General features: G+C 51.4%; 1 protein-coding gene across 3 annotated transcripts in view; it reads right to left on the minus strand.

Moving 5' to 3' along the window:
* LIMA1 (LIM domain and actin binding 1) overlaps positions 1–20605 on the minus strand; it is a 70954-nt gene that overhangs the window by 43149 nt on the left and 7200 nt on the right. For 2 of the 3 annotated variants that reach the window (XM_077328632.1, XM_077328634.1), the window contains exon 2: positions 2063–2199. In XM_077328632.1, the coding sequence (XP_077184747.1) occupies positions 2063–2181 (119 nt within the window). In that variant the 5' untranslated portion in view covers positions 2182–2199. Of the gene's footprint in view, positions 1–2062; positions 2200–17407; positions 17551–20605 lie in introns of those variants that run through there. The other variant, XM_077328633.1, reaches the window with a different exon arrangement.

Raw genomic sequence — 20605 nt, forward strand, 5'->3', positions numbered from 1 at the left:
CTGGAACTACAGTGTGGCAGGTTGTATTTTTCAGAGATTAAGTTACACACAAATAGCAACACTTGCAAGAGCACCTCCACGCTAAGCCATTAAATTGGCTGTGTCCCTGAAGCCATAAGGTGTTTCATCATTCAAAGAAGCTGTCATTCCTGCCCCGCATGGAACACTTCCACCAAGGGCATGGAGAAAGAACTGCCATGTTGATACCAGCTAAGACTGCTGGGAGCTGGGGTTGCAAAGGGACAGTTCCCTTCAGTTCTATTCTTCCCCTTAGCTTATATCTCTCACAGGAATCCAGTCAAAAAGGTAGACTTTTGGCAAGCTACGAACTCTTTCTTCCCTTGGTTACCGTTTAGTTTGTTTTCCTAGTTCAACAAAAACATGGCAAAGTTCCCCAGGTTCTTTGCCCTCTCTGGTGACAAGGAGCACAACGAAGCTCTTGTTTAAAGTGCAACTCTCACTGCTGTGATGCGTCACTGCTATATACCAAATTGCAGCGCTGGGCAGTCTGTTTCGATCGATGGTGTTTCTCTGGGGCCTTTACCGCATATAAAATGTGGTACTCCTTGCCAACCAAGTGGCAAGATTTCAACTATACTGGGGAAGGGATGGTCTTTCCTGCCTTCCTCTGCACTGCTGTGGGTCTTTCTGCCCCCTGGAGGGATCAATCCTGAAGCTGCAGATGTTCTACATTCTACAGGCCTGCCCAGTCAGGTCTTCCCTGAAGCAGTGTTCTCAGGTCTAGACAGTGAGGCTTGGAAGTATCCATAAGCGCTGGCAATCAGGAGCTGGAACAGAAGGCAAGGCCCTGGAGTTGGCACACAGGCTTGTATGGAGGGGGCTGGTTGATCCAGCAAGGCAGCTTTCCCAAGCCTTAGCCTATATAGCCTGGGAAGTAATCCAGCTCAGCTGCCCTGCTGGCGGGTGTTGAGCTCCTGTGGCTGTACTGTCCTTTTAGCCAGGATTTTGCAAAGAATGATGGTTCCCACTGGCTGGCTCTGGGATGGGGCTGAGTGAAGCCAATCGAGCACTTCAACTCCTTTGGACTACCTTAGCATGGACCTTCACTGCCATTCCTGCAAAGTGAGAGTGTTGCCTGGGGGCCATGGGCCCCATCCAGAAGAGGCCAGGGGACTAGTTCAGGGCCAGTGGTTAGACCGCCCTTGTGAGCTCAGGCAGGATGGCCTCTGGTGCTGCTGGACCATTGTCATCAGGTACTTTGGCCAATGAAGGCTGTCTCTGGTTGTGTTGGTCTTCCTCAGTTGGTGGCTTTAACTCCTCAGGCTCTTCCACTGAACTGGTGGGTGGGGGTCATGGCAGCAGAACCCATGTGGATTGGAAGCACATGGGGGGGGTTAAAGTGGGAGGGCCTCAGAAAGTGCTTTCATACACTAAATAACATGCTTTCAATCCACTTTCCAAGGACTTTGCAGCTGGATTTTATTGTGTGAAATGGCAAATGTCATTGAAGTGGATTTAAACTGCATTAGCCTGTGTGAAAGCACACTCACCGCCCCTCTCAAGCTACCTTAAATCCAAATGAACGCCATGCTACTAGGAAGCTCCAGCATGGTTTAGTCTGATCAGTGGCCCACATATATCAAGTGCTGTCAAGTTGCAGCTGACTTACAGCAGCCCATTGCTTGCCTCTGCCCAGGAACCTTAGACATCCCTGGGGATCTCCCACTCAAGGACTAACTGGGGCCGACTCTGCTTAGCTTCCAAGACCCGACAAAATGAGGCGAGGCTGGACTATCCAGGTCAGGGTACCTGGCCTGGGTCTTCTGAATCATAACAACATTTTGATATGGAGGGAATTTCCACTTCCCCCAAAACACATTGTTGGGGGAGCTATCGTCAGCTTCCTCGTAACAAAAGCTAGGCTTTAAGGATGGTGGACTCCTTAAAGAAGGTGCACATGAAACAATAATGCTATTATTTGGCATCAGCAGATTACTTAAAAAACACAGGAACTGTGTATTGGTGGAGAACAGCCAGGTGTTAAGTAGCTTCCTTGATAACAGCGGTAAAAGCTCACAGAGAGGACAGTCACTGTACTTACCTTGAGAACCTCTCCGCAAGAGCCAATGACTTGTTCTTGTTGACCAGAGACAATTCTTTGGCGGTGATCCTCAGAGAATGTGAAGTCCACTGCCTTCGATTAAAAGGGGATGGCTCCATCCTGAAATGCAGTAGAATCTGGAAGGAGGGGGAAGAACACAATTCTTCACATGAGCATTCATAGAGGTACAGTAGCCTTCTGAAGCTGCCTATTGGCCAATTATAGAAAAAGACCAACAATGGTTAACCACCATGGACGTCATCTGTATAGCGACCTTCTGCAATTGCTTTTTTAAAAAGAGAAAGCGCCTTGGTGCCCTGGGCATAGATCTCCCGGTTTCACATGTAATATAGATCCCAGGGTTTTAAAATTATTCTTAGGAGAACAAATGGGAGAATACCTAACCCAGTACATCTTGACCTAGAATGAATGATAAGGCGTGCTCTGCCCACTAGTCTTCTTTCCTATCTCCACTGTCCTAAGTCTTTTGCAAAAGGCAGACAGCCTGACTCCTGTTCTGAATGCCTTTTCCTGCACAACCTTCTCAAGCTAACCTTGAGACGGTCCCCGATAGCGGTGGGAAATCAATCAAAAAAATAAATAATATACAAGAAAAACAAACCTTTTACAGTTAAGAAGCCTAAACATATGCTACTCTCATGTAGACACCTTTACTGTCCTTGGTCAGTTTATTTATTTATAATTTAATTTATAACCCACCACTCCCATACACGCTTGTGGCGGCTAACAGTAAAATAAACCCATAATGAAGCCCCCATAAAACATAAGCATAATACAACATTGGCGGCAGACTAAAACCTCTCCCCTTCCCCACTCATACTAGATGCATAACACTTTGGGGGGTTAATAGGGAGCAGCATAGATCTTATTCGCTTGGGGAAAGCCCAGATCTTAAATTGTCCTGCATTAACCTTCACAAGCAAGAGCTTCTTGTGGCGCAGAGTGGTAAGGCAGCCGTCTGAAAGCTTTGCCCATGAGGCTGGGAGTTCGATCCCAGCAGCCGGCTCAAGGTTGACTCTGCCTTCCATCCTTCCGAGGTCGGTAAAATGAGTACCCAGCTTGCTGGGGGGTAAACGGTAATGACTGGGGAAGGCACTGGCAAACCACCCCGTATTGAGTCAGCCATGAAAACGCTAGAGGGCGTCACCCCAAGGGTCAGACATGACTCGGTGCTTGCACAGGGGATACCTTTACCTTTAACCTTCACAAGCAGTGACTGTGGAACAGGGCCTTTTAAGTGCTGGCCCCGACCTGGCAGAAGAGTTCTGTCTTGCAGGCCCTGAGGAACTGCACAAACTCTGTCAGGGCCCTCAGCTCTCCTGAGAGCTCATTCCACCAGGTCAGGGACAGCACCAAAAAGACCCTGTTCCACAGTCACTGCTTATGAAGGACACTGCAAGCTTTCTATTGTAATATCTGCCAATCAACATGGAATGGGGGGGGGGGGGGAGACAGAAAACCACCTTGCAATCCAGTTCAAATGATCTAAACCACAACAGGATTATGCTGCCATATACTGATGGCGATGAAACTGGGCCACTCAACTCTGCACTGTTGTAGTAAACAAGTGTCAAGAGGCTTATCCTCGCAGTTGTTTGAATGGTAATTTTCTGGGTTTAGAATATGAGAAAACAAACTTGGCAAGAACATCTGTTTTAGTCCCGTGTGGCAGTTCCACTCATACACTGCCATTTTTGAAGTTGTTTTTAAAATAACATTTTTATTTTCCCCTTCTTCAAGAGCAACTCTGTGGCCTTACAGTTACCTTGTGTGGTAGGTTGGTCCCTGGCTCTCACTTGGTGGAATGAGCTCCCATAAGAGCTCAGGGCCCTGTCAGAACTAAAACAATTCCATGGGGCCTATAAAATGGAGGTCTTCCACCAAGCTTTCGGTTGAGGCCAGTGAAGCAACTCTGCCCCCAAAGGCCCCTCTCACCACCAGCTCCTGATCCAGAAGTGCTTGCAGAAGAATTGAACTGCATTGTGCAGTTAAGAGTTACATAGTTATAAAGTCATAATGTTCTACTGCTAGAAATGTTATAGGTTCATACAAGCTCTTTTACTATTAGAAATGTTATCTATATACTGCTCTGCGGTATAAAGACTATGGGGGGTGGGTTCAGTCCGGGATAGGAAACAGGGGCCAATGATTGGCCCAATGGCCCCAGACAGACAACAGAGGGGGCCAATTGGAAGGTGAGAAGCACCTTCCGATTGGCCCCTCTGCCATTCACCGCAGTCAGGAGCCGCGCAGCGCTTCTCGAGCCGCCCACACACCCCAGGACACGCCAGGTAGCCAGCTGGCTAGGGGAGGCTTCTGTGCGGCCCTCGGAGCTCCAAGGCCCACACGGAAGCCGGGGTCTTGTGGGGGAGGGGATGCCAGCTGGGAGAGGTTTCCATGCGTGCCTTGCCCTAGGGCTCCCACATCCCCGATGCGCTGGCCCTGCTCCGAGGCCCACATGGATGGCAGGAAATCGTCGGAGGGGTGGGGGAGCCTTCCGTGCGGGCCTCGGAGCTCCAAGGCCCGCATGGAAGCTGGGGGAACGCTGAAGAGGGGGAGGCCGGGGAAGGCTTCCCGCACCCCTCGGAGCAGGCTCCGAGGCCCACGGCGAGGCAGGAGAGTCTGCAGGGAGGGTGGAGGGTGCCCCGGCCCCTTCAAAGTCCTTACGGACGGGCTTTGAAGCCTAGCAACTTCATAATCATGATATTCAGTGTACTGTACTATGAATCTTCATTGTAAACCATGCTGAGCCACAACCGTGGTTTAATACATTAAACTTTTAAAAAGGTTCCGTTTCAGGGCTTATTAAAGATTTAAAGGTGAGCTTCGCAGATACAACCGTGGTCACTACACCACACACTTATGGTTCATCACACCGCACAAGTGCTAAGCAATGATAACAAATAGATGGTCTTTCATTACATGAAAAGTAATTTCATAAGCTGACCCACAGTCCAGGCTAGTGAGCAGCTCCCCACCAGATGCCAGAGTGCAGTCTCTCTTCCAAATTCACCATACCAAGCAACAATGCCAAAATCACTTGCTGTATTGAGCAATATTTGATCTTCCAGACAATCTCATTTCCCGACCCAGGGAGTGCTCCCATGTCAAGGCAGCCAGAGGCAAGCAGTGCACCCCATAAAGTGAAGCTAAACTGACAATTTCCCATATGAGGTGCTACGCTGCACACAAAGATTAAAATGAGATCTGAGATTAAAAGATTAAAATGAGATCAGAAGGCAAGGGAGGAGCATTCTGCAAACATATTTATTCCAAAGGAAGGCAACCTTGAATGTGAGACACCCGTCGTCATTGTTGTCCCCGACTATTCAGCTGTAACCCCTTTATCTGATTCAGTTTTTTCAACATGCACAATGAAGAGAACAGCAACAGGCATTTATATTTGCATACAAAGTATAATTAGGCACAGCAATAAACCTTTTGTGTATAATCTTTATTACTCACATAATTATAACCTGTATGCGAAGATACATGCCCATCATCTTTAAAGTATATATTGGAAAAAACAAAAGCCTGAGTCTACCTTCCAGATGAATAGGGGCCAGTCTTGTGCATGTAAAGAGATGCCAAGTCAGAAATGACTTATGGCAGGGGTAGCCAAACTGTGGCTCTCCAAATGTCCATGGACTACAATTACCATGGACAAGATGGCCTCTATGGCCCTTTACAACTGTGGATCCAGTTCATGTTCAAGTTGCAGTCAAAAGGAGAGAAGCCTAGAGTAGCGATCCCCAACGTGTGGGCCACGGACCACATGTGGTCCCTCGACTAATTGGAGGTGGGCCCCGAAGGACGCCTTCTCCTGCCCCCCCGGCCCTTTACTTCATCCCCCCCCCAGCCCTTTACAACACATTTCATTGTTGTGGTGTGTCTGTATCTTATTTTGAAGGGATGTTTAAACATTACCATAGCGATCAGAGAGCGCTAGGACAGTGGTTGAGAGTAGAGGAGTAAACTACCCCCCCCCGGGCCTCAATAAAAGGCGTTGAGTGTTCCCCGGTGTTGAGTGGTCTCCGGTGATAAAAAGGTTGGGGACCACTGGCCTAGAGGACTTTCCCTATCACAAATGACCCGCTGGTATGGCATCAAGTGTGTGGGAATATGAGGGTATTGTGTCTACAGGATTGTGGTCCATGGACATCTGGAGAGCCACACGTTTGGCTACCCCTCACTTATGGAGACCCCCATGGATTTTTCAAGACAAGAGATGAACAGAGGTGGCCTCTTCCGCAAAACAGCCACAGTCGTCCTTGAAGGTCTACGATCTGACAAGATTGGCCTCCCCTGAGCTACCAAGGTCAGGGCAGGGCTAGTCTTAGCAGAGCAGATTCCCAGGCCCTCTTAGAGTAAGGTGGCCAAGCCTTTGGCAGGGCACTCCTGCATTTTGGGCATCTGCCCTATGTCCCGCGGCATTTTCTAATTGTCCAGTGACGTTCTCCAATTTAAAACATTTTATTTTTATTTTTTTATTTTTTAATTATTTTTTTGGCCGCACGCCCAGCAGGCAGCCCAGGCTCAGGAGGCCCCCACGCAGGCACCCGGGCTCCGGAGGCACCTGCGCAAGCGCCTGGGCTCTGGGGCGGGGCTTCCCAGCCAGCTCTGCTGCCACCAGCTCGGGCAGCTCTTCTCGGGCCGCCGCCACTCTGAGGCCAGTCAGGGAGGTAGGAGGGAGAGGGGGGGAGGGAGGATGGAGGGCCCACCTTCTTCTGCCGCCGCCACCTCTGCCATCACCATCGCCCCCCTTCTGAGGCCAGTCGGGGAGGGAGGAGGGAGGGAGAGCCCGCCTGCTGCTGTTAACGCCACCACTGCCGCCGCCACCCTTCTGAGGCCAGTCGGGGAGGGAGGGGGGAGAGGGGGAGGGCCTGCCTGCCGCCACCAGTGCGGTGGTGCGTCCCGCCTTGTGGCTCCGGATTTCTGGTCATGTTATCTTGGGGGACACTATGCCTCCTTCTTGCCACTTTTCATGAAAGCGGGGTGGGAGGTAAGATTTATTGGGCCTTTTTGCTTCACATTCAGAAGTGTCTTAAAGAAAACACTGCTTTGGTGACCTTTTAACCAATCCCCTATGTATGCGAAGGACAACCATCCCAATCAGTATAGGCAAGACTATGACCTTCTGAAGCAGATTCAGAGACCCAACAGGTGCAAGCCTCAGCTCAAATGAAACACTAAAACGGGTTTTTCTGCTTTGTTTGCTGGGAAAGTGACCTGGCCCTGGAAACCTTTCCCTGGGCAGGGGAATAACCTGACACACACATACACACGCAGAGAAGCTCTCTTCCTGTATTCCTGTACAAAAGGAGAGTCAGTCTCTCTCTCTCCCCCCCCCCATATATATATATATATATATATATTGCTAGTGCTTGAAGATTTGGCAAGCATATGCAAGCTGATATAGAACAGCATCAGTAAGAGAGCAAGTAAAAAATAGCTTTGAGATATCTGATTAATTGAATGTAATAAATGGCAGATTATGCGGTAGCTTAGGCAAGTAGAGTATAAAGCTTAAAAGGGTATTTGGGGTGCTTGTGTATCCTCATTTTACATTTTCTTTTTCTACTAGATTTTGTTCACCAGTTTCTGATAATCTAGCTTATTATTTTTATCATCTGATCAACCTGCAGCAATGCAGGGCCTTTATGCTTGTTAGGTTTAATACCCTACTATCAGCCCTGATGGAGATTTCAGAAAACCCCATACATATGCAGACACTGCCCCGGCAAACAAAGCTGTATAGAAACTATACAATTCACTCCCAATTAAGTGGAATGGCTGTGCGGTATCACTTTTTCTTTCCAACCAGGCTCAAGATATAACCAAAATGTTTGCAATTAGCTATTAGGCTCTGGGAACTTAAGATCTGACTGATTCCATCTTGATTTGTCCCATTACATATTTTATAAATATTTTATATGCCAGCCAAAGTATTTGTTGGTTATACTAGATTGTGTAATCATATGACTGTAATGATCAAATTGTACTGTGGAAGTGTCGGGAACCCGCTTGCTAACTGAAAAAACAGGGTGCCCCTTGAAGAAAACGTCACGCCAGGCCGGGTGGACGATACAACAGGAACAAGCTTTATTTCAGCAACGTGGAGTCCGCTGGTATGGAGTAAGAGCTTCCACCGAACTCCAGGTGGAAGCTCTCTTTTATACAAAACCCACCTCCTTTGGCTGTATTGCCCCACCCAGTACTTCCGGAGGGAACATGCTGATACAATCATGACTCATGCACATATGCGAGGTTTTCCGGGGTTCCCGATGGCCCATTTTCCTGGAACAAAGGGCCATCTCCGGGCCCTTGTCAAAAGGTGGAGGGGGACATTGAGGTTCTTTAGCGGCCATTGCCACCTCAACGATCGGGTGGGGCGCCCAGCTGCCGGCTTGCCTGTGATCACCATGCCCTACCTCCGTGATCGCGGGCGCCTCTGATGGCGGGGTTCGGTCTGGTTCCCAAGCCACCAAGGACCGAACCACGACATTCTGCCCCCCCAAAGGTCCATTCTCCAACCCCCCGGGACGGCCAGGATACCGCTTGTGGAAACGTTCAGTGAGTCGGGGCGCAAGGACGTCCGCTGCCCAGACCCATTCCCGGTCCCCCAAAGCGAAGTCCTTCCATTCCACGAGGTACTGCAACTTCCCCCTGTGGAGTCTAGAGTCCAGGATATCCGCCACCTCGTGGTGCTCCCCCCCCGGCAGGACCTCGGGCGCTGGCGGGGAAAACACGGGGTGCCAAACGTCACCGTCCGGAGTTTTTTTTAGAAGGCTCACGTGAAAGACGGGATGGATGTGCCGGAGGTTCTTGGGGAGCTTGAGCTTGACCGAAACTTCGTTGATCGGGGCCAAGACCTCGAAAGGCCCCAAAAACCGAGGGCCTAGCTTCTTGCTGGGCAAATTCAACCGGAGGTTCCGGGTGGAAAGGTAAACTCGATCCCCCGGTCGGATCTCCTCAGCTGGTCGTCTCTTCCGGTCGGCGTCCTCTTTCTGCGCTGCCTTGACTTTGTGGAGCTGCTCCTGCAGCGACTTCCAGCAGCTCCCGGCACGCTTCCCCCACTCGCGAAGGTCGGCCGATTCCCGGGCGGGGACCTCTCCAAGCTCCGGGAAGTGTCTCAGGTCTGTCCCGTAGACGACGGCAAAAGGCGACATCTCCGTGCTGCTGTGGTCTGCGTTGTTGTACGCGAACTCGGCCAGGGGGAGCAGGGGCACCCAGGTGTCTTGATGATAGGAACCGAAACACCGCAAGTACTGCTCCAGTACTTGATTAACCCGCTCGGTCTGCCCGTCCGTCTGGGGGTGGTAAGCGGAGCTCAGCCCTTGCTCGATGTCTAACAGGCGCAGGAAAGCTTGCCAAAACCGGGACACGAATTGTGAGCCCCGATCGGAAATCACCTTGTCCGGCAGCCCGTGCAGTCGGAACACGTGATCCAGGAACATCCGAGCCAACTGTGAAGCACTGGGGACACTGGCGCAAGGAATGAAGTGGGCCTGTTTGGAAAATAGATCTACCACCACCCAGATCACCGTTTTCCCCTTGCTGGGAGGCAAGTCTGTTATAAAGTCCATGGAGATCACTGACCACGGCCGGGTCGGGACCTCGAGCGGGTGCAGCAGCCCTTTCGGCTTGCCAACCCCCGGCTTGCAGGTCAGGCAGACAGGACAACCACTGACGTAAGCTTTTGTGTCCCGCCGCAGACTGGGCCACCAAAACCGCCGCCGGGCCAACTTCCAGGATTTTACGAAACCGAAGTGCCCGGCGGTCTTAGCATCGTGGCAGAGGCTGAGGGCTTCCCGTCGTAGCCCTTCCGGGACGTAGACAGCCTCCCCCCTCCGCCAGAGACCGGAGTCCAAAATCAAAGAGTCCCGGAGCTCAGCCAGCTCCTCGTCTGTCCCGTAGGCTGCCACTAGGCGGTCTCGGAGCGGGGCGGTCGCCGGGTCGGGCTCCCATTCCCCCCGGGCCCGACGCCTAGTGACGACCCCCCGTCCCAGCTGCTCCTCACCGAACACAGACCTGGTGCAGGGAGCGTACCCCTCCCCATGATGCGGCAGCCGGGAGAGGGCGTCCGCGAGGAAATTCTCTTTGCCGGGGATGTGACCCAGCTTGAAATTGTACCGCGAAAAGAACTCCGCCCACCTCATCTGCTTGGCGTTCAGGGATCGCGGTTGCCGGAGCGCCTCCAGATTCTTGTGATCTGTCCAGACCTCGAACGGCTCCTCTGTTTCCTCCAGCCAATGCCGCCATTCGGTGAGGGCGAACTTAATCGCAAACGCCTCCTTCTCCCAGGTAGACCAGTTCCGCTCCGTTTCGGCGAATTTTCGTGAGAGGTAGGCCGCCGGCCTCAGCTGTCCCGCCTGGTCTCGCTGCAGGAGAACCGCCCCGGCTGCTGCGTCGCTGGCGTCGACTTGTACCACCATCGGCTGGGTTGGGTCGACGTGCAGTAGCGTGGGCTCAGACACGAAAGCTTGCTTGAGGGCCAGGAACGCTGCCTCCGATTTCTCATTCCAGCCGAGCGCTGCGCTGGGCCGCGTGGCGCGAGGACCTCTCCCCTTGGTACCTAGCAAGTCCGTGAGGGGAGCCACTACGGAGGAGTATCTGGGGATGAAGCCTCTAAAAAAATTAGCAAACCCCAGGAAGCTTTGTAGCTGTTTCCGGGTGCGGGGCCTTTTCCAGTCCAGCACCGCCTGCACCTTCTCGGGGTCCATAGCTATGCCCTGGGCTGAGATGCGGTAGCCCAAATAGTCCAGGGAGGGACGGTGGAATTCGCACTTAGCCAGCTTCACGTATAGGTGGTTTGCCAGCAGGCGCTTTAACACCTCCCTCACCAGGGTCACGTGCTCTTGGGGATCTTGGCTGTAGATCAGGACGTCATCCAAATAAACAACCACCCCCTGAAACAGAAGGTCCTGCAACACCTCATTAATTAGACTCATGAAAACCCCAGGTGCCCCGCTTAAACCGAACGGCATCACTTTAAATTCGAATTGTCCCAATTGACAGTTAAACGCCGTTTTCCACTCATCCCCCTCCCGGATGCGTACCCGGTAGTACGCCTCCCTTAGGTCCAGCTTAGTGAACAGAGTCCCTTTGCCCAGCCGGGCCAGCAAATCCGGGATCAGCGGGAGGGGGTAAGCGTTCCCCGCTGCGATGGCGTTGAGGCCCCGGTAGTCCTGGCACAGCCGTCGGGACCCATCCTTTTTCCGGACGAACAAGACTGGAGCTCCCATGGGACTGGAAGCAGGCCGGATGAAACCTCGGGCCAGATTTTTTTCCAAAAACTCCCGGAGGTCCTTGAGCTCACCCTCACTCATTTTGTAGATGCGCCCTTTGGGCAGTACCGCCCCCTCTGGGATGTTGATAGCGCAGTCCGTGCGGCGGTGTGGGGGTAGCTCGTCCGCTTCCCGCTCGCTGAAAACGGCTGCGAGGTCTCGGTACTCTGGCGGGACCTCGGGCTCTGGTTTCTCCTGCTGCGCCGCCGCCGCTCCCCTGGGACGCGCCGCCGTCCTCTTGTGGCTGGAATTCTCGCGGGGGACCCGATGCCGTGCACCCACCGTCAAGTCGAACTTCAGGGTCCCCGCCCGCCAGTCCACCACGGGGTTGTGTTCCTTCAGCCAATCCAGGCCCAACACCGCCCGATATCCCGCTACGGGGACCTGGATCAGCCACCGCAGCTCTTGGTGGTCCCCTATGTGGATGGCGATAGGACCCACCTCCTCCCCGAAAGGTCCCCCCTGAATCGGGCTGCCGTCCATCTGGACGAAAACCAGGGGAACCTTCCGAATGCGCTTCGGTAGCCCCAAAGCCCGGGCTATCTGGGGGTGGACCATGCTGTGGTCGCATCCAGAGTCCAAAAGAGCCTCCCCCACCCAACTTAGTCCGTTCTCCGGGTTCCGGAGCTCTAAAATTACCACGTTCGGAGGTCGCGCCTCATGCTGTAGGGGTTTTCCCTCGCACCGCGGGACCTGCTGCCCGGCGCCGTCTACAGCAGGTCCTGGCCGTTTCCCGTCGCCTGGACGCTTCCCGGTTCGTTGCGGAGGTCCTCCGCCCGGCGTGCCTGCTGGGGGCGTGTCGCACCTCCCCCCTGGGAGAGCCCGCGGTCCTCCCCCCCTTGCCGTTGGCACGCTGCTGCGAAATGTCCTGACCTCCCGCATTTCAGGCACAGTCCTTCCCGGCGTCTCCTTTCCCGCTCGGGGTTCGGGGGTCGTTTGGGGCGAGAGTTGTCGGGGCCCGGTCTTGGCGCCTCGGCTGACCCGCCTTTGGCCTCCCGGGGGGGTGCGGCGGCCCAACCCAGGCTGGCTTCCAGCTTGGCGACCACGAAACACCACCCCTCCAGTGTAGACAGATCTTCTTCCGTCCCCTTGATCACGGCCCATTCCCTGAGCTTCGGGTTAAGGCCCTCCCGGAAGTACTCGATTTGGGTCTCCTCGTTCCAGGAGAACACCTTGCCTGCTTCCCTCCGGAAAATGTCTATATAGTCCATAACCCCCCTAGTACCCTGTCGAAGTCCCTTGATCCGACTCTTTGCCTTGTCCTCAGCCTGGGGGTCCTGGAATCGTCGGCGGAGCGCGACCACGAAGTCCTGCAGGTCCTGAGTTGCCGGGTCGCCGCGCTCGGCCAACCCCAGGTACCACTGACCCGCCTTGCCCTGGAGACACGAGGCCACCCCCCAGACCAAGTCCTCGGAGTCCTCATACCGGTCTCCATATCTCCGGGCATGCGTCAGCGCGTGGAGGAGGAACTGCGGGAGGTCGTCCGGCGTCCCGTCGAAACGCGCCTTAAGCTCTGGGGGGGAACGTTTTGGAGAGTAGTCCGACCCCCTCCGGATCCGGGATTCTCGGCGTCCGCCGTCTCGTCCTGCTCCGCTCCACCGGCTACCAACTTGCCCAACGACGCCGTGCCGCTCCCTGCCTTGCACGTCGCTCCTGCGTTGGTCCGGCTCTCGCCGCCCCGTCGGCTCACCTGCTCCCCCGAGATCCTCTGCTGTCTCGCCTCTCCGCTGGCCGTCTCGCCTACTCGGGACTGAAAACTGCTCCGGGTCGGGGTCCGGGGCCCGCTCACCAGTGCCGGGCTCGTCCTCGTCGCTGGAGGCGTCCTCACTCGACGCGATCCCCTCCGCCGTTGTATTACCAGTCCCTCCGGGCCCGGCCCGAGCTTGCTCACGGGCTTCAGCTGCCTGCAAGCGCCTGGCCAAGTCCGCCATGGCCCGCCGCAGGTCCTCTAGGGATTCCTCAGGTCTTACCGGGCGAAGCGCCTGCCTCAGCTGGGTGTCCCAGGTTGGGGCCAACCCCCCAGACCTCGGCGCGCTCCCCGCCGTGCTTGGGAACCCCATGGCCCGGCGCCTTCCCTTGGCCGCCGCTGCCGAGGGTCTCGGGGTCCCGGACAGCTGGTCCTGGCCCCCCGATTTTCGGAGGAAATCTCCCGGGGACATTAAACCCATGTTCCCGGGGTTCGTGGGGGTCGAGACCGCCTCGTTGCTTGAAAACGCCATCTCTGGATCCGTCCCGATAAGCGCTCGGATGCGATGCCGACCCTGGAGTTCGGGGGGAAGCTCTTACGATGTCGGGAACCCGCTTGCTAACTGAAAAAACAGGGTGCCCCTTGAAGAAAACGTCACGCCAGGCCGGGTGGACGATACAACAGGAACAAGCTTTATTTCAGCAACGTGGAGTCCGCTGGTATGGAGTAAGAGCTTCCACCGAACTCCAGGTGGAAGCTCTCTTTTATACAAAACCCACCTCCTTTGGCTGTATTGCCCCACCCAGTACTTCCGGAGGGAACATGCTGATACAATCATGACTCATGCACATATGCGAGGTTTTCCGGGGTTCCCGATGGCCCATTTTCCTGGAACAAAGGGCCATCTCCGGGCCCTTGTCAAAAGGTGGAGGGGGACATTGAGGTTCTTTAGCGGCCATTGCCACCTCAACGATCGGGTGGGGCGCCCAGCTGCCGGCTTGCCTGTGATCACCATGCCCTACCTCCGTGATCGCGGGCGCCTCTGATGGCGGGGTTCGGTCTGGTTCCCAAGCCACCAAGGACCGAACCACGACAGGAAGAAACATTATGAAAAAGATCTGGTGGTAAACCAAAGGACTTGACTGAAGAACTAGCAAAAGGCTATGATTTACCCCAGCCATTAGGTGAGTGCCAGGAACTCTATTTCCATGGTCACCCAGGCCAATTTGTATCATACAGGACCTCAGTGTCTCCTCCAGCGCTATTTTCCCATCCTGAAACGGCTTCAGGAAGGCACCACTTGTTCTGTCAGGAGCACCACAGGTACTAAAGGGATACACCTGGACTTCCTCAAAAGAGAAGTAACAGTCCCCAGAGCCATTCTGAGATGATAGAACAGGTAAGGGAGAAGCTGAAGGCCCTTTTCCTCATGTGCCAGTATGGGAGACACAGCAGAAAACCAGCTGGGACAAAATATAGCAGGGAAGGGAAATGGAATGAGATGATCCTCTTCTGCCATTCGTGCCTGAATGTCTAATGTTGAAACTGGACCAGCCATACATCCTGCAGATATAATATGAGGCAAACATGGTTACTCCTGTGTCAGGAAATCTGACCACAGGCAAGCCATTTCCTGTCAGTTTCAGTCCGAGAGTATGGAATTAAGATCAATTTGCCTGAGTTTCAAGGGTCACAAGTATTCTGAACGCCATCAATCACAACATGTTAAGTATTTCACTTCACATTATCATGCCTTGCCTCAAAGGCTGGTCCCCAATGAACTCTGGCTCCAATTAAATCTTTGGGGAAATGTCTGAATCACTAATTACTTGTAACTACACACGCATTGTAAAATTAGTTTTATATTTCTTGCAGAATCACTGGCTGCTCACCAAGAACAACTGGCCCTTTGAGCATCAACCACATTCAGAGATGGGAACATAGGCCCCGACACAGGAAAGCTGTAGAACTGTGATTTCTAACCCGTAAATGCGCTAACTGCTCTTTCCCACGTATTCAACATTATCATCAAATGACCACTCCCCCCCAAAATTAAAGTAATTCATCACTCATGGCAGGAGAATGAGGTTTCTGGGTAATCAAGGAGGCTGGACAGTCATACTTCTTGCTGCACTCATCCAGAGGAATCCACAGCAACCAAGCCCCACTCTGCTGAGAATGCCATGAGAATAGCCCTCCTCTCACCCAGCAGGACCCTCCTCCTTCTGCCCAAGCCACTAAGCCGTCCTACCCAGTGGTCAGATAAGTGGAGCGGCTGTCCAGGAACACTTTGGTAGAGCTAGCTCCACACAGCTTCAGGTAGACTGAAGGGGAAAGAAAACGTCAGGATGATGTCTACAAGCTGCACTGGCTGTCAGAGACCCAGCCAAGAGGCGGGTGTGCCTGAAAATGCAGAGGTACGATCACTGAGATATGGAGAAGGAAGCCGAAAAGGAAAGAGACACCCAAGGATGACCGCATGGACTGTCGGAAGCCCAGCAACACCAGATGGCGTCAAGCTGGCCAGGTGGAGAGGCAGAAGGGGATGCATGCCTGACGACAGAGGGCTATGGTGGCTGAGAAAAGAGGAGCATGCCCTCTGGGTGACACCAGTTACCTGATCATTCAGGATAAAGCTTTTGCTATATTTATCTCCTACCTCCCCCATCAACCATGGCACCACAAAGCAACTTTCAAAAAGAAACCTCACCTGCAATTTTAGAGAGGAAAAAGAGAACATACGTATGTACACTTAAGGTATTTTTTTCCCTCAGAACACCCTCTTTATGAAATAAACTGCACAAAATCACCACCCTATGTTTCTTATGGAAGGCAGATAGCATAGGGCAAGGGTGGCCAAACGGTGGCTCTCCAGATGTTCATGGATTACAATTACCATGAGCCTCTGTTAGCACATTGCAGGGACTCATGGTAATTGTAGTCCATGGACATCTGGAGAGCCATCGTTTGGCCACCCCGGCATAGGGGCTCTTGCGCCTCCTTGAAGAAAGCACTTCATTATGCAGGGCCCACCACCGAGAAAGAACAGTTTTTGCTCTGGGCAAAAAGAAAGCTCAAAGGAAAGGCTCAATCAAGAGACAACTTTAGGGGGATCCCAGATGGCAAGCAGGCTCACAGGTAGAAATTAGACCATAAGAACTTCACCTCAGTCAAGGAAAGTTACGTTTACCATGTGTGTCAAGCATTCAATGAGATCCTTATAGGATCCTGAAGTTCCCCAACTGTTTGTCTGGCCATTGCCCAAGCATAAATATATTCCAGAAGAGTCTTGCATCCTCATTTTCTCCCAGCCACCAGGACTCACTAGAACCAAAGACTCTTGAACAGCCTACAGCAAGGAACATGGGCAAGTTTATGACAGCACAATACTAGACTGTGGGGAAGGAATACTATGCCTAACAGTGATAAAAGCACCTTTGCACGATGATCCTGTTTAGAGTGTCTCTTTCCCTTCTATTGTTAACTTCACTGAAGTCTTTTGTTCAAGCTCTTTGTTTTGTTCCTTAGAAAAGTGCCCCAGGTGCCAGCTGGCAAAAGCGGGTGCAGGGGGGAGAGGAGAAGCATTATGCATACTGTTTGTCACAGGATCACAGAAGACAAATGCACCTAGAGCATGGCGTTCCTCTTTAGAAGGAAAATAAAAATATCTGCTTTCAACCTAGTAATCGATTCAGGATGGTGTCAGAAGGCGAGAAAGCAGCAAGGGAAGAGCTATCAAGGGCAACTTGTAAAAATATGAACAGGATGTTCATTGCCTTGAGACAGCCAGTCCAAGAGGTGCAGTATATAGATCAAACTATAAATAAATAAACATAAAAACAGGAAAGCACTCAACTTCACTAAAATGCTCGCAGACATATCAACCGTCATTGGTGGAACTAAACACCACTGGCCTTACTTGATTACACACACATTCAGGCCAATAGCCTACCCTGCTGGACTACCATGATTTTAGTGGAACTCACTCCTACTAATTGCCTTCAGGAGTGAAGTAACTGAGCTAAGCTATCCCTGACTTCTTCCATGCTGGTTTGTATGCCAAGACACCCCCTGGACAGTATAAAGATACCCAGACATGTTCAAACCCAGGCAATCTTTTTCACAAAAGGGGCCAGGGATGTAAGGATTCACCATTGTCCTGCATGGACAAAGGACATCCTCTGGAACACACTTTCTCTTGCATCTGCCTGTGGATGAAGAAGCCTGAGTCGGTAGACAGTTCACTCACAGATGCCCATTCTTTCTCTTTTGATCCAGAACCAGAATCCCCAAGATTCCATGGAACCAAATTAGAAGGTCACCACCAGAAAGGAATCAAAACTGACCCACCTGAAGGCTGCAAACACCAGCTGTCTTTCTCTGGCTTTTAATCCTGGCACACCCAGTTCTGGTTTAGGGCAGCAGCAGCAGCAGCACAGGGATTCTTGCTAGTTAATGTTTACACATGAACACTCAAGTGTAAAGCAAGCATTGCCTAGGTAGGTCCTTGTGCTCCTCCCCATTAAGCAGGCGTTCCAGAGGGGGGCAAGTTTGGGCTTCAGGATCCAAGACTAGATTTGAGTAATGCTGAAACTTATTCACAGCTAAGGAAATCAGCAGTTGTCCTAAAAACTGAAGTTCTGCTTTTCAGTCACAAGCAGCAAAAGAAAATAGATTTAAAAAATGCATACGGGCTGATTTTACCCAACTCTCTAAACAGCAATTCAGAAACAGAACATGACGAATCCAAAAACAGATCCAGAGATGTCACAGCTTCTAACCACGTTACAAAAGCTCAGCTCCTTCAACTAACTCCAGCTACAAAGTTCCCTCTGGCCCATTTGCTTATTCACTTTTCTTTTCCAGTCAGGAAAAAAGCTGGTATGAGTATTGGCAAGTTGAGCAAGCTTTAACTTTCTCTCTGCCAGGTCCATTTTCCTATGCAAATGAGGTAAGCTATCTGCTATTTACCTCCACAATACCTACATAGAAGCCTGTGTACCGATCTGCAATGGTTCCCTGGAAGTATTTTTCCTTTTTGGAACATCTGTAGAGACATGCAGTGTGGGCACCAGTACATGCTTGTACTTTTGCCAAGACTAATCTCGTAACCTGGCAAAGCCACTAAGCATTTTGTAAGAACTTTCGACAGGTATTTGGAAAATGCTGTTTGTTTTTACGCATTATTCCTTTCAAAACTCTAGGAGTGACCTTCTCTATAAAATAGTATATTCAAGCAGGGAACCCACAAGAATTTGCAGGGTTCACTTCATTTTCCCCATATTCCCTTCCCCACACTATTTCCTCCTAGCAACCCCTATATCCTCTCCGATTTCCTTCTCCTTCCCACTCACCAACCAACTTCTTGTATCTGCCCCCAATCTTCAGCTTTATTTTTCTAAATTAATGTATACTCTGCCCTTATCTCTAATGGAGACCCAAACCGCTCTCCTTATTCTCCTCTCCTCCAACCCTGCAAGGTAGATTAGGCTAAGAGAGAATGACTGGCTCTTCTCCATTTTATCCTCACAGCAAACCTGTGAAGTAGATTAAGCTGAGATGGCCATGGTCACCCAGCAAGCTTCCATGACAAAGAAGGAATTTGAACCTGGGTCTTCCAGTTCCGCATCTGGCAGTATGCCAGATTGGCTCTCTGCTTTTCCTTCTTCCCTTTCCCTGGGAAAGTCTGGCCAAGTTGCAATAACCATTCAGTAATAAGTAGCTCAGCTGCCACCACTGCACTAGGGCGAATTGTGCAAATGACACAATAGCAAGTTGCCCAGTGGTGCCTGTTGTGTTGGCCCTGCTGCATCATCTCTCCCGGGAAGGAGAAAGGGAATCAGGAGTTGACTGGGAGGCCAATATCCCCTTGGATATCACGCTGACTTTTAAACCAATGTTTGGAGGCTGGCAATGTTCTGGTTGCTTAACAACCCACCCAAAGACCACCGAGATCTCCTTTCTTATTTGTAAAGGTGCTGCTTCTATTGACAAGGGGGCATAGTTCAGCAGTAAAGTGTTTGCTTGGCATGCAGAAGGCCCCCAGCTTCTCAAGTTTAGATCAGGTGTTACAGTGGTTCTCAACCTTCCTAATGCCGCGACCCTTTAATACAGTTCCTCATGTTGTGGTGACCCCAACCATAAAATTACGCAAGTGTTCTTTCACAGAAATTAAACTGAAACTGACCAATGGCGTGAAGATCCGTTGTTCATGATTATATATAAATTTGTTTTTTTTTCTGGGGCGCTGCTGGAACGGTTGGCAGCTGAGCACGGGCACCTGCAGGAGGAGTGGCAACAGTGGCAGCGCCCCCCCCCTGGTCAAGCTGCTCCCCCTGCCTTGACCCCTGTGAAAGAGTTGTTTGACCCCCAAAGGGGTCTCAACTAGGGTCGTCCACAGCGGCGTCCAAATCAGTCTGGAACGGCCGATTCGGACACTACCGTGCACAACCCTAGTTGAGACCCCCAGATTGAGAATCACTGAGGTATTCGGTCACATGAAGCTTCCTTATATTGAAACAGGCCCTTGATCCATGAAAGTCAGTACGGTCGACTCAGACTGGTAGTAGCTCTCCAGGTTTTCAGGCAGAGGTCTTTCAGATCACCTCCTGCTTGGGCCTTTTGACTGGAGATGCTGGGGATTGAACCTGGGACCTGTGGCATGCCAAGCTGAGGTTCTACTACTGAGCCGTGGCCTCTCTTCATGGCCCCTCGGGTGAAAGACCTCTGCTTGAGACCCTGGAGAACCACTGCCACTCTAGACAACACTGACCTTGATGGTCTGATTTGGTATAAGGCAGTTTCACACGAATGCCTGTGTGTTTGGCAGGAGAGTTAATCCCCAATTTTAAAAAACAAGCATTTTTTCTAAACAAAGTTTGAGTCCAGTGGCACCTTTGATATCAACAAAATTTGGGGGGGGGGTAGAGGGAGGGGTGATATTGTAACAGATAGTAGTTTTTGTACTTTTTCTATATATCTATATAAAATTATAATAAATAAATAAACAAACAAAAGCATTAAGATCAAAAAACAAAATTTTATTCACGGTTTGATTGATTGAATTACTATACCGCCCTCTTGTAAGGCTCAGGGCAGTTTACATAAACCATAGGATTATACATTGTAATCATAACAACAATAACCATAACAGTAAGAACCAGCATTACAACAGAACTTCCTAAACAGAATCTGTAAGAAGGCCAGTTGGGTTCAGGATTTGGAAGGGATGTCTGGGGGGCCAGTAGATGGTGATAAGCTTCAAAAGCGTGTGTGCAAATGAAAGCTTATATCTTGAATAAAAGTTTGCTTGTCTTAAAGGTGCCAATGAACTCAAACTTTCTTCTGCTGATTCAGACCAACATGGCTGCACACCAGAAACTATTGTTTTCCCTGAAAATCTGGGCCTCTTCTCAGGTATGTAGAAAGTTCTATCCTGTTTATCGATGGCTCCAATGTGGGGCCACATTGAGAATTAGATCTACTGATGAGAAAACGCATCAGACCAGCCTTATGACAACTCTTGTCAAATTAAGGCACAGGATAAAG

Source organism: Paroedura picta, chromosome 3 (genome assembly GCF_049243985.1).
Source record: "Paroedura picta isolate Pp20150507F chromosome 3, Ppicta_v3.0, whole genome shotgun sequence".
In the NCBI taxonomy this organism is placed as follows: domain Eukaryota; kingdom Metazoa; phylum Chordata; class Lepidosauria; order Squamata; family Gekkonidae; genus Paroedura; species Paroedura picta.